General features: G+C 40.7%; 2 protein-coding genes across 2 annotated transcripts; one reads left to right on the forward strand and one right to left on the reverse strand.

Annotated features, from left to right (window-relative positions):
* Positions 1-6610: 6610 nt before the first annotated feature.
* Positions 6611-8109, reverse strand: LOC115566756 (apolipoprotein A-I-like). Its single transcript, XM_030392731.1, has 4 exons — positions 7999-8109; positions 7840-7892; positions 7534-7684; positions 6611-7422 (listed from the first exon to the last, which is right to left on the reverse strand). Exons 2-4 carry the CDS (start codon positions 7877-7879, stop codon positions 6846-6848), a joined length of 768 nt encoding a protein of 255 aa, XP_030248591.1. The 5' UTR covers positions 7880-7892; positions 7999-8109; the 3' UTR covers positions 6611-6845.
* Positions 8110-10429: 2320 nt separating this feature from the next.
* On the forward strand, positions 10430-12159 carry LOC115566727 (apolipoprotein A-IV-like). The gene is made up of 4 exons (XM_030392677.1): positions 10430-10534; positions 10642-10692; positions 10867-11017; positions 11373-12159. Exons 2-4 carry the CDS (start codon positions 10653-10655, stop codon positions 11947-11949), a joined length of 768 nt encoding a protein of 255 aa, XP_030248537.1. The 5' UTR covers positions 10430-10534; positions 10642-10652; the 3' UTR covers positions 11950-12159.
* Positions 12160-13588: the final 1429 nt, after the last annotated feature.

Raw genomic sequence — 13588 nt, forward strand, 5'->3', positions numbered from 1 at the left:
TGTTTTCAAAACTGATAAAGCCAGCAGTACATGTGGGTCACCTCCCTCTGAAAAACAGTTGAACATTATTTATGCCAATAATTAATTAACAAATTATCATGGGATATTCCAGTCATGTCTGCAGCATTGCACCCATTGCAACACGGTCTCTAGTTTGTACACTCTATTGTTTCTCTTGTCCCTTTTGGAAGGACTGATATGTGACAAGAGGAACAGCAGACTCTCACGTGAAAACGTATCGAAGTCACCATCAGTAAATAAATGTTACATCAGCTTGACTTTGCTCTGGTTTCCCAGCTGTTATGCCAGAGTTCATCTTCACAAACATCATGTAATGCTTGACATTTCCTTTGTTGCAAGGCATCTCTGATCCTCATCAAACTTTGAATACTGACAGGAATTAACATGTTTTATATGTGTGCTTTAACACGCAACTCTTTTCTCCATTTAATCAAATGTACACATTTGACCTTGATCAATAATATAAATACTTTTTATTTCAACTTAAGGCCCACTGTTTCAGAAACCATATTTTCCCCTGAAAACATAGGAAACGTAACACAAAGATGTAGAAACCATGTTAAACCATAGCAGAGCCATCTCTGTTCGTGTAAGACCATATCACTACACAGATTTTGAAAACAATCTACGTTAAAGCCAGTGTAAGAAGCTGATTGATGTAGCAATTAAACAATGTCATGCAGTAAATTACTGTGCCCTTTTCTTTAATCAAGAATCTTTTTCTGCTGCTCCCGTCACCTCAAAATGTTAAAAGTTGTTGCTGTCAGTCTGTGACAAAATTGAAGCAGTCAACTATAAAATTAAGAACATTTTCGCCTCTGAGTCAATACTTTCTTTGATACAATGATCAAAGCAAATTACAGCCAACACATATTTATCCATACCAAATACTGCAGGGTTTCTATTAATCTCCAAATGTTTCCAACAATGGAAAAAAAAAAAAAAAAAAATCCATTATGTTATTTTAAGTAATTGTGTTTTTTTTCACTTGCATGTCACTATAGCTCCTGGGAAAATCAGATGATCTGTCAGACAGGAAGTCTGTAAATGTGACCAAATATAATAAAAACAGAATAAAGAATAAAACTTTAATACATTACCTCGTCCATCAACATTTTTTGCCTTAGTCCAAATCAGATTTTTTTTTATCAGCACCGGTGATTGGTTATTTAATAATGACGACTGCAGGACATCATCAATTACTGTACATCCTTGTTTTCACTATTTTGATTAAGAGACCCCTAAAAATTACATACTGTGATTTCAATCAGATACCCAAAATGTAGAGACAGAGATATAATGCATATTTAATATATCAATTGTTTTTAACACTGGGTTGTTCAGTGTTAAAAAAAACAAAACAATAAATGTGTTGAAACTATTTTTGTGGTGCCATGTATGATTTTTAGAAAACACTTTCAGAATGAGCCAAACCAAATGTGACATGTTAATAAGAAACATTTTTTGATAGCAATAAGGTCCAGACACATGGGCAAGTGGACAAGCACAACTACAACCACTACCTGCTCACTCTTTCCTAAATTTCCATTCACAATACTTTGGGACATTTCATCTACAGTCAAGCCTTTACGCTGCTCTGTCACAGTTTGACCACTTGGTGGCGATGTAGTCTTTCCAATTTACACACAGAACACTGACACTATCTCTACAACAGACTTGGACATTCACTCATGTAAAAGTATCAATGTGATGTGATGCCTGTAAAATACTCCATTGCAAGAAATAGTCCTCTAAAATGTGACTTATGTTAAATTATCGTTATCATCCGTATTCGTTATTACGTTATTGGATCATTGTTATGTGCATGAACATGTAAGCACTGTTTGAATGCTGGCCAATATTTACTGACTGTTAAGGCGCAAGTATTAAGAAAAGTAGATTTTTTTTGGTTCATTCTCAATTCATCAAATAACGAGTTGGGATCGAGACCCAAAAATCAACTTTTTCATACCTTTCACTTTACAGAACAGAAGTATAACATAGAAGTACTCAAGGAAACTGCAAGTACGTTAAAATCAGACTCAAGCAGAGTTTCATAAAAATGTGTATAGTCACTTTTAGCCGCTGCCTACAATCAATGGATAACCACTCTACCGCCTGTTCACTGTTTTGTGGCACAGTGGCAATTAATCACATTTTTATTGCTCCTATGTGAGCAGATTATAATCTTGCATGAAAAAATGAGACCTTCCCCATCTCACTTGCCTGTACAACCCTGTAAGATGATTTGTTCAAGGTGTTTAATGCTGCTGGACTGTGGATTTGTTTGTGAAGGACTCTGGTCTGGTTTTTCAGTGACAGTCCAGAGGATGTGACGCCTCAGTGCCTCTCTGTCAACAGTAGCTTATGTTGATTTTCCTCTTAGTCAGTACGTTTACATGCACAGCTTAGTCGGATAACAGCCATAGTTCGACTATGCTACTCAATCGGACAACTGCAATTGTCCGAGTATACATCTTCATCTGCTGGTTCAATGTGTTGTCTGTGAAGGAGAAGAACAGCTTAAATACCATTGTCAAAGTACCGTATTGACCCGAATATGGGACGACCCTGATTATAAGACGACCCCTCTTTTCAAGACTAATCTTCAGAAAAAGACTCTGATAACCAAAATGTGTTTCTCAATAACAAACTCACATACCCTCATGTCAATCTCTTGGAAGCGGCCACTTAGAGGACCACTATAAGCTTTTCTCTTACTGTTAGTGTTTTTCAGACGGTCTTTTTGGACCCGCCATATTTCTTGGCTGCCTGACAGTTGTTTGGCGCCTCCACTGCATTGACCACCATTATCTTAATATCAGCATCATAGCTCCGCCTCAGATGTCTGTTAACTTGCCCCACTTTTGATCGACTTTGCTCTGTACAATCACCGCGCCTCTCCATTTTTCATCTCCTGTCACTTCTTCTCCGCTGTGACTGACAGATAACCCCAGCCACAGTGTCAGTGACGTCTCTACAATAAGCTGGCGCCCTCTGCCATTGCGGTCGTGTAGCGACCCAGACAACTATCAGCATGTGTCAACTGTTAGATCCCGGTTATAAGACGACCCCACTTTTTCACATAATTTTCATCGAAAAAAACTTCGTCCTATATTCGGGTCAGTACGGTATGTTCCAAGATTATTGGCATTCAGCAGGGGAATTTGGGCACTATCTGGGAAAAACAAGCAGCTGAGAAAGCAAAAATAATTATCAGCCAACCAGACCACATTATGTCGACAGAGTTTTTATTGTTGCCCTCTGGTCGACGCTATAATGTGCCCAAGAGCAAATCAAATTGATATGTGAAGTATTTTATTTCATCTACCATCAAACTCCTAAACACAGACCCCACTAATTTTAGAAGAATTTATTTATTTATTTACTCATTCATTTATGTCGTACCCATGTGCCTCTTAAATTGTTTTCTGACTGACTAAATGAATGTTCGTTGTAATGATTTTATGTTTTTTATGTTTGATGTCTGGAAAAGCTACAACTGAATTGCCCATTTGGGATAAATAAAGTGGTCTAAACTGAGCTGAACATTTCGGTGAGAAAATTATTGGAGAGTTATTGGCCGAAGCATGTCATACCCCGGTATGAGAGGTGGCACTGTACCCATTTCAGCTAGTGGTAATAGAGCCACCTCCGGCTGACCTCTTTACATCACCAGCAACAAACTCTGCCTCGGCATTCGAGAAAGATGGCGCACGTAGAGAAAGACGAAGCTACATCTTTGTAAATTTCGTATGTGGTGTACATGATAATTACACAAACTAGATGCGCTCTCGCTTGCGGTAATTTCGGAGGAAACACGCTGCCGCTGTCTGCATCTACTTCCGGCTCATGCACAGGACAAAAATCTCGAGCATGCGCAGAATGCAAAATCTGAATCAAATCTGATTGAACTTATACATGCACGAGTAATGCGACTATCAATCGAATAATCTAGGTGTTAGGGCTATGAGAAATCCGATCCAGTCCGATTTTAGTCAGACTAAATTGTATACATGCATCTTAAAAATCCGATCATAGTCGGACTAACCCAGTAATTTGGTTTTCTCGAGTGTCATGTAAACACAGAGTGATTTTCCTCTACTGTAGTGTGCTCAAGTATTACGTTGAGGTATCTTTATTTAGTGTCTCCATTTTCACCCATGTCATACTTCTAGACCACAATATTTTGTAAAAAAAAATACTGCACTTTTTACTCAATACATTTAATTTCATCACTTTTAGTTACTTTCTAGATTGCATGCTGCATCACAACCAAAGTAGCTAATTTTCAAATTAATTTATTGGGAATGGGATGAAAACACTGATTCTCAAAACAGTGCTGAACATCAACAATCAAGCCAACCTTAGGTTACAGCATACAGTTACATCTAAGTATATGTATAATTTACCTTTATAATTATAATAATATAATATAATACCTTTATAATACTTAAGTACTTTTATTGCCAGAAAATTACTTTTGATACTTTTATACATTTAATATAAGATACTTTAAGACTTTTACCCAAGTACTTTTCATACACCATATATCTTTTACACCATATCTTTACTTTTACTCAAATATGACTTTTTACAACACTGCCACAAACATAACCTATGCCTGGCTTCCACACAACCCCTGGCTGTACCAGTGGAATATTTCGATCGTATATACATAATATCTACAAATAGAAACAAAAAGCGGAAACTTCCTGAGACAGTTTTAACACAAACACTAGCCTCACTTATTTATTTAAGGGCTGTTTGATTGGGTAATATTTAAGGTGTAAGGCCCCCTCCTCATTACCGCCAGACCAGCCAATAAAGGACATCAAGGTGGAGCAAAAACAACATCGCCTGAGAGCATTTACCCATTGACGTGAGACGGCTATCTTCTCATCTCTATGGGCACTGATCTGCTTATCAAACCAGCAGCAATAGTCTGGTAACAACATCTTATCTGCATCAAAATAACACTGGATCTGTTTGTCACCAAGGTGGGAAAGACAAGATGTGTCTTGTTCAAAGAAGCGTGCATCTGTCGAACAACAACTCCCTCCTCTCAGTGCTCTGTGGCGGAGTCTGAATGGGGCAGACATCACGTCTAGCCTGCAGTATTAGAAAGTGGCCGCTGGGATAAAGGCCTTAACGATGCCTTTTGGCTGTTTTGACTGATAATGCGGTGTGAACAGTTGCTCTGTCTGCCCACACAAGTGCTAATCTGGTATTAAAACAGGCTGGAGCATGACAGTGTGATATCAGATTTGCATTTGTGAAGTCTCACAGAGCTTTGCAGTAGTTTGTGACCGAATGCAGCACTTTTAAACGCTGCGTCGCTTCAAGGACACTGCAAAAAGTTCTGTGCTTGCCAAGAATTAAAATCTGAGATATGAAATGATGTGAATGACTCTTTAGTTTTAAAAGGTATTTGCTAGTTTCTATCTTTAAATTCACAGTTTATTCTATCTTGAATTGAACCTTACAATACATTATAAAAAAAGTAATCAGATCTGATAAAACAAGGGTGTTCACTGACATGTTATTCTTAATCTGACCTTTTTTAACCTTGAATTGTTTCAAGGGGAAATACTTCTACATCTCAGTCTCGTGTGTTGATCAGAGTTGTGGCTAGAAGTGCGGATCCCCCAGAAGATTTATCCAATTTAATTTTGGGCTGCATAAGTTTGGGAAAGGTATATCATAAGAAGTGGATGAATAACTGATGTATTGGATAATGATTTGGGGAAATCCCTGCAGCCGTCAGAAGAATGAGTCAAATCTGATTTTTGTAGTTTGTATTTTACTTGAGTTATCTCAACGATGATCCATACAGATTTCTTTCATTGCAGGTTTGCAGTCTTTGTTTTCATGGAACCAGGAAACAAACATGCATTGTGTGTGTGTGTGTGTGTGTGTGTGTGTGTGTGTGCATGGGAGTGTGTGTGTAGTATTGTCATTGGACTCTGAACCTCCACGTTGGATGCTGGCAGTGTCAACAGGGGGAAGGGTTTTTGTGTTCTATACTCACAACAATAAGAGGTTGCACAATTCTTGTTTTTTTTTTATGACCGTGGTGTTCAAGGTGCCATCGAATCAAACATGCCTTTTGACATAATATCAAATTACAAGGATTTTTGAGAGGAGAACTCTTAGCTGTCCATAACTGACATGTACGTCATGTTGGTCGACCATGTTTCTCGCAGCCATCTCTTGATTTTGGTGGTGACACCAGGAAGGTTTGGTTTCTTTGCAGGCATTGACAAGTATAAGAATAGGAACAATAGCCTGCCTGAAAAAAATCAGCACCGAAACTGTTACAGGAGCAGGGACGTGTTAGGACACGGGAGATGAAGGCAAAATAACAGTTACCTCGTGGGAAAAATACAGCACATGTCCCACTGCGGCTTATAACCATAGTAGTCCCCCTTAATGTTTATGTTGTAATCATAGATCAGTCAGTGCTTGGCTTGTGAATAAACTGTCTGAAATGATTTCCTGTGATTAGATCTCTTGTAGATTTTCTGCAGAGAATACAAAGACAGGTCAAATATGTATTTATCAGATTCTTCTGTTTATTTTCTTTTTTGATAACTTACAGAAATTACAAAAAAAAGTCACATCTTCCAGCAGCGCAATGCACAATAAAAATGAAGTATATATACATGTTCACAGAGGTGCAAAATGTGCACCTTGTAATAAATATTATTTTTGGGTATATGTTTACAGTACAATTCAGGTATTTAAATTATTTTGTTTATGCTTCAAACAGAGGTAGACCAAACAAGGCCGGCATATAAATGATGGAGCGGGTGGAGGTTGACTTAGTTGGCACTGACAAAGGATTGGTAGAGGGACATGAGCTGAGCCTGGAGGTCCTGGGCATAGGGGTCCAGCTTTTCCCTCAGGTCCTCAGCATAGGGGGCCACCATCTGTTTCACCAGATTTGCTCTCTGACTCAGCTCAACCTGGACCTTGCTGGTCATGGGGGCCACGCGTTCCTGGAAGTTCTGCAGGTGCTGGTCCACCTTCTGCTTCAGGTCGTCAGTGTAGGGCCCCACCTGAGACTGCAGGTCCTTCACACTCTGCTCCAGGCTGGCCTTCAGCTCCTCGCTCTTCTGCATCAGTGTGGTCCTCAGGGCCTCGGAGTCCAGGGAGTCTGCGTAGGGGGCCAGCTCCTGCTTGAGCTGATCCACTCCCTGCTGGATCTGGGCCTTCATGTTGTCGGTGTAGGGCTCAATCTTGTCCCTGACTGTGCTCAGCTCCTGGGTCATACGCTCTCTGAGCACGTCAGCCTCTGTGGTGACTTTGGTGATCAGGTCCTGGGCTGCAGGGGGAAGCTGCTCCTGGAGGGTGACTGCGTACTGGCTGGCCAAGTCGGCACTCTCAGTCAGACGGGCACTAGAGGACAAACCAAGTATGTTAGACCATCAGGCGTTGGTGTCATATCATAGAAATCTCAATGTCACTAACTCTCCAAGTCAGCATGGTCCTGTGTGTCACACAACTTACTTGACTTCCTGTCCGAACTGTGATTTCCTGATCAGGTCGAGGGTGTCATCAGCAGTCTGGGTGGCCTTGCCGATGTAGTCCCAGAAAGCATCAGTCAGCACCTCCAGCTGTGGCTTGGGTGCGTCGGCATAGAAGAGGTTGGCATGACAGCCTGTTGGATGGACACAAGAACAGGTTGAGAACAGTGCGGATTTTCAGATTTCATTAGCTGCTGAGGCGATGCTGTACAAATGCTCCTGCTGTAGCCTGACTAACAACTATAAAACAATTACACATTATAGTTAAAAACCAAAGCTTGTAACTCACCAGACAGCACTGCGAGGGCAAGTACAACGAACACCTTCATTGTTGCGATTTGGCTGGAAAAAAAATAATTACAATCTAGTTAGCTTTTAATCTGCATTCAAAAGTATCAAAGCTTTTAGACTTGCCTCTGAAAGTTTTGTTTTGTTTTGTAATGCTCACCTGCTTTTGGCTTGTGTATCTCTGAGCGTCCAGGCGTGTTTGTGAGTGTGTCAGGCTGGTGTGTCCATGCATATATATACACTGAAGCCAGTTTACAGTTGTAGTCAAGAGCGCAAAGTCCAGGAGTCCTTGCCATGTTGTCATAATGGCCCTCTTCCTGTTTCGGCTACTATCATATGACCGCCGAGGCATCAATGCCGGCACACAGACACACATCTTCACAGTGTGCTGAGGTTATACGGCTTTTAGGATTGTATCAACTGTAAAAACCTGATAATTGCTGTGCTAGTTCTCCTCTGACCCCTTGCTAGAAAGCATTTGGAGTAATTACCTGACCATGTTGTCCGGTGCTAACGGCCTGCAGATAACTCCATATAACCTTGATTGCACTGTTGGACTTTGAATCGAGGCCAAGCAACGTGAATCAAACGGCGCCAAGCACAAGTTTTTTTTCTATAGCTCAAAATAATCACATAATGTCAACCAACAAGTTAACCAGTCAGTAATGGATTGACATTTTCCAAACTTTCTTTCAAAAGTACAGCGAAGTACATATTTCCAGCTGGCTGTTGAAGTAGACTTTCTGTGACAGATTTCCATTTCAGGCCTTCACGGCAACTAGTGGCAGATGGTAAACATTATTTCAGAGTACCAGGATGACAGGAGAGGACTTTTAACACCACAGAGCTCTTCACTAACCTATACTCTCTTGAACTCCAACAAGTGTACCTTGGTTGGATGTAATAAAATGGTATATTTGATGGTTTAAAACATGTTCAAGAAGAGCAAGAAGCAGGAAAATAAGTAGAAATGCTCAGATTTGATGCACCGGATATACTGTACACAACCTGGACATCCAGACATTGAAAAAGAAACGTTTGGGTCTTTAATTTGACTTTTATTATAGTGGAACAATACGGGTTAAAAGAAGATAAAAAGAGTCTTGTACAGTGGCCCTGAGGGGCAAGTAAAGTTTTTCTTTTTTTTTCTGGTGATCCATTTTCCAAGTCTGATCTAAACTGCTCTCAGTTCTGTGTTTATGACTTGAGAACTGATGGAAAATTAGTTCTGCCCAAACGTTCTCTCTAACTTCCTTAATTTCTTTTTCCACCTGTGAAAAAAGAATTCACAAGAAAAAATTTTTTTTCATGTGTGAAACAGTGATTTTTTTTTCTCCTGGAAAAAAAAAAATCACTGTTTTCACACACATAAAAACACGAATACAAGCCTTTATTTCACTCAGTTTGATACATGAAAAAAAAAATTATCTCCCAATTTTTTCCCCCATGTGTTTTCACAAATGGTAAAGAAATAAAACAGGAGAACACTTGAGGAACCCAATTAGTTTTGGTTGATACTCCAGCTTAATTGACGGATTGAGGCATTTTCTATCATTTCCCAGGGCATAATGGATGAACCTTGATTTAAAAAGATTAAGTGTGTTTAGCTGGCTGGTATCTATGAGTGAATACACAAGGGGACTGTTCTCGCAGAGGTATGCGCTCTACTGCCATTCTAGTTTGTGATGCTTTTAAGTGTTCCCACTGAATACAATATTAGGTCTTTTGAAGGCTGCTTTAACCTGCAACCCTATATTATTAATCACTGGAGGAACAACTAGAATAAGTTTATACATTCTCCAGACTACTTTTTTAATTATCTAAAGAAGCAGAGGTGAACAAACCTCTCCTTCAGTGCGTATGTATAAAAGGCAGAAGGATGGAAATGTTTTTAATCAACTATTCTAGTTTAAAGATCTAGAATCTTTCCTTGTCAGAGAAAAATGGGGTCAACTGGTCAACTGCTCCTCTTCAGATGTGGTGTCAGAGGAGTGGACTATGGCACCTGTGGTGTGAAACAGCAGCTACTTTGTCCTTCAGGAGCTGACGGTGTTTGACCCTTGGCCAGACAGCATTTGCTGAACATTGGCAATGACACAGAAACCAGAGCCGTGACTAACAGTGACGCAGGAAAAATGTCCAGCTCAAAGCTACAATAAAACTGTACCACTGTAAATCTAATCGAAGCCGGACATCAAAGAAATGACGGGGAGGTTTTTGTCTGTCTTGGCAGAAAGTTATCTGCAGCTGAGGAGAGCTAACAGCTAAGTGATTAAAGAAGGGCTGATGAGGACAAGGTTCATTTCAGGTGAAATGTATGGATTTTGTAACACTGGCACTCTTGAGTCACACATGCAAAGAATTACATCAGGTGATTATATCAAGTAAGGCCATAAAAAAGTGCAGCAATATGGTTTTGAATTAAAGTTGGATATTTTGAAGATGATCACAGCAGGATAAGTGCCCAGTGAATGTGTGGATTTGGCTGACAGTATGGGCATGTGCATTGTGTCCTGCGTGGTTTCTCAGACACAAGATGTCAGTGAGGATAGCGGGGTAAGGCAAGGTGACAGCAAGGCACTACCAACTGGACTTTGGGATCATTACAGTCTGGCTCGCTATATAAACTGCAGGACATCGCAGACTGAACACAAGCACTGCTAACTGGAGCTGCAGAGACACTCAGAAACAATCAGGTAAGATGATGGAGGACTGAATCAGCTGAGCAGTTAAACTTTCAATTTCAGAAATACTTGTTCTTGAACATGCTGTTCTAACCGGCTTTGTATCGTCTCGTTCTCAGGTCTGAGAGCCATGAAGGTCCTTGTTGTGCTCGTCCTTGCCGTTTTCACCGGTGAGTACGAAGAGATTAAAATATCTTTACTCTTTTTGGAGCGTGACAAGCTTTCTCCTGGCAAGATCAGGATAAAGAAATGCAAGCTGAGGGTTAGATATGCACAAGGATGTATCTCTTTATGGCTGAAGAATGCAAAGACCTGTCTTAACTGTTCCTTTGTCCATCCAACAGGCTGTCATGCCAACCTCTTCTATGCCGATGCACCCAAGACACAGCTGGAAGTGGTGACTGATGCTTTCTGGGACTATGTTGCCAAGGCCACCCAGACCGCTGATGACACCCTCCAAGTGATCAGGAAGTCTCAGTTTGGACAGGATGTGAGGTAGGCCAGACAAGACCATTGTGATGAAAGTGCAATATCCAAATCGTAGAGGCTCCAAGGTATAATGTGTGACAAAACAGCAGTATAAAGAAGTTTCGCCCTGGCCTAAAAATGTGGATGATGTCTGGACTATTTGGAACAGACATTATCATGATTTTATTTATTTTTTTGTTGTAGTTGTGAAAATTATTCCACTTCGTGAATTCGTGAATCGTGAATTATATCACCATTGCAATATCTGTCAAAATAACTGCAATACCCTTAATGACATGTTAATAAAGTATATACTGACATGCCATTACTCCTAACCACAATGTGAACAAAACTTGAACTTATTGTTCTCTCTCTTGTCCAGCGCCCGTCTGACAGAGAGTGCCGACATGGCCAGCACGTACGCCGTCTCCCTCCAGGAGCAGCTTCCCCCTGCAGCCCAGGACCTGATCACCAAAGTCACCACTGAGGCTGATGTGCTGAGAGAGCGTGTGAACCAGGAGCTGAGCACAGTCAGAGACAGACTGGAGCCCCAGGCTGAGGAAATTAAGGCCCGCATTCTGCAGCAAGTCGATCAGCTCAAGCAGGAGCTGACCACCTACGCAGACTCCCTGGACTCCGAGGCCCTGAGGACCACCCTGACGCAGAAGAGCGAGGAGCTGAAGGCCAGCCTGGAGAAGAGTGTGCAAGAGCTGCAGGCCCAAATGGGTCCCTACACTGATGACATGAAGCTGAACGTGGACAAGCACCTGCAGACCTTCAAGGAAAGCGTGGTGCCCGTGGCTGAGAAGGTCCAGAGTGAGCTGACTCAGAGAGCCCAGCAGGTGAGAGACATGGCTACCCCCTACGTTGAAGAGCTGAGAGAGAAACTGGACCCCTACGCCCAGGACCTCCAGGCTCGTCTCACCACCCTCTACGAGTCCTACGTCAAAACCAACTAAGTCAAAATCCACTGCACATGCAACAGAAACAAACTGCATCCCAGGAACATGTTGTCAACAACCTCAAAGGTTCTGAAAGTCTAAGATGTCTTTAGATTTATTTAAAGAATACAAAAATAGATTCAATACAAATTGAGTGTTGGTCTGTGACCTCACACTGTGTTCTCTTCCTATATTATGGAAATAAAGCAAATGCAAAATTAAAACCTACGTGTGTCTTAAGATTTTTTGTCAAAGTCCTGATGAAGTTTCAAATGCCTGTTGGTAATGTTCGAGGATTTAAGTTATTGTAATCAGGAGAGAAATATCTTCATTGACTGATTATTTTTATCCCCAAAGAAGCCATATACACAGACTCTCTTTGTTCAGTGACTGAATGAACTGAATAAGCAAGCTGACCTTGGAAGACAACACAATTTCATGCTGTTTCACTTTGTTTGTATTTGGCAGACCCTGCCACCTTTCTAGCTTCAAACAGTGTCCTGGGGACCTTATTTTCCTCTGAGAACAGCTTGTTTATTCAGCTATGGAAAAAAAATACATATTTGAGTTTGATTTATTACCTCATTAATATATTTAAAAAACATAGTTATTATGAGTTTAAATCTCTTCTCTGAAACGGCGTCCCTTTAAAACAAATTTAAAAAACAGCACTTCCCAACTGTTGTAGTAAACACTGTCTTCAATGTGGTTACACACATTTACATTATTAAATGTTTTTTTATAATCTAGCTTTAAAAACACTACTTCACAAACATCCTACACATGAAAACATAAAAAAGCGGACCGGATTCAAAAGAACTGGTGCCATCTGGTGAACATACAGAGTCACTTCATCTTACGTATTCATGTGCAGATGTGGGAGACGGAGTGACCAGCCAGTTTAAATGCATATATTTCAAACGCTGACAGTCGTAAGAAAGCAATAAACTATCCACATTAACTCCAAACAGAAATCCGTTGGGAATAACACCGTTCTTGTTTTGTTCAGTGCCTGGTTGCAAAATCTCGCCATGCCATGCCCCTGAGAGATTCAGTTGTGGGTCTTGGATGGGGCATGTTCAGGTTTGTCCCTGCAAGTCTGGAAATTCACCCTGCTTCCACCTTGTTTTTCAGTTTTCCTTTCGTGCCTCCATCCCCGCTGCCAGATTTGCTCCCACGCTGCCTTACCGAGTGGCAAACAACATTCCTTCTGTTCTGCCCCCCAGCCGTCGCAGACGACGCTCACCATTAACCCTCGGAGCACACAAACACACACAAACAGTTCTGATGTCTTATCCTGTCGTGTTTATCTGAGGGGTTTTTTTTATATAATGAGTCTGTTTGTTGGGTTTCACGGGATAAAGGAGCCGACTGTTCCGCCCTTTCTCTTTCTTATTTTGACTTTATGATTTTGTTACTACAGCTGTTTAAAAATAGGATTGAGTGATTGTGAACCAATTCATTACATAATCGTCTAAGTAAACAGGTGACAAATATACAGTGGCAAGTCTGAAAAAGTTTGAAAATTCATAGCTCCTAAGAAGCAAAAAAAGCAAAAAAGCAAATCTAATTTTTAGGCGTAATACAACCAGACAGGAGACAATGGGCAGAAAAATGAAAAAGAAATGAAAACCCACCATGAGCCGAACTGAAATGC

This window comes from Sparus aurata, chromosome 17 (assembly GCF_900880675.1).
Source record: "Sparus aurata chromosome 17, fSpaAur1.1, whole genome shotgun sequence".
NCBI classification, from domain to species: domain Eukaryota; kingdom Metazoa; phylum Chordata; class Actinopteri; order Spariformes; family Sparidae; genus Sparus; species Sparus aurata.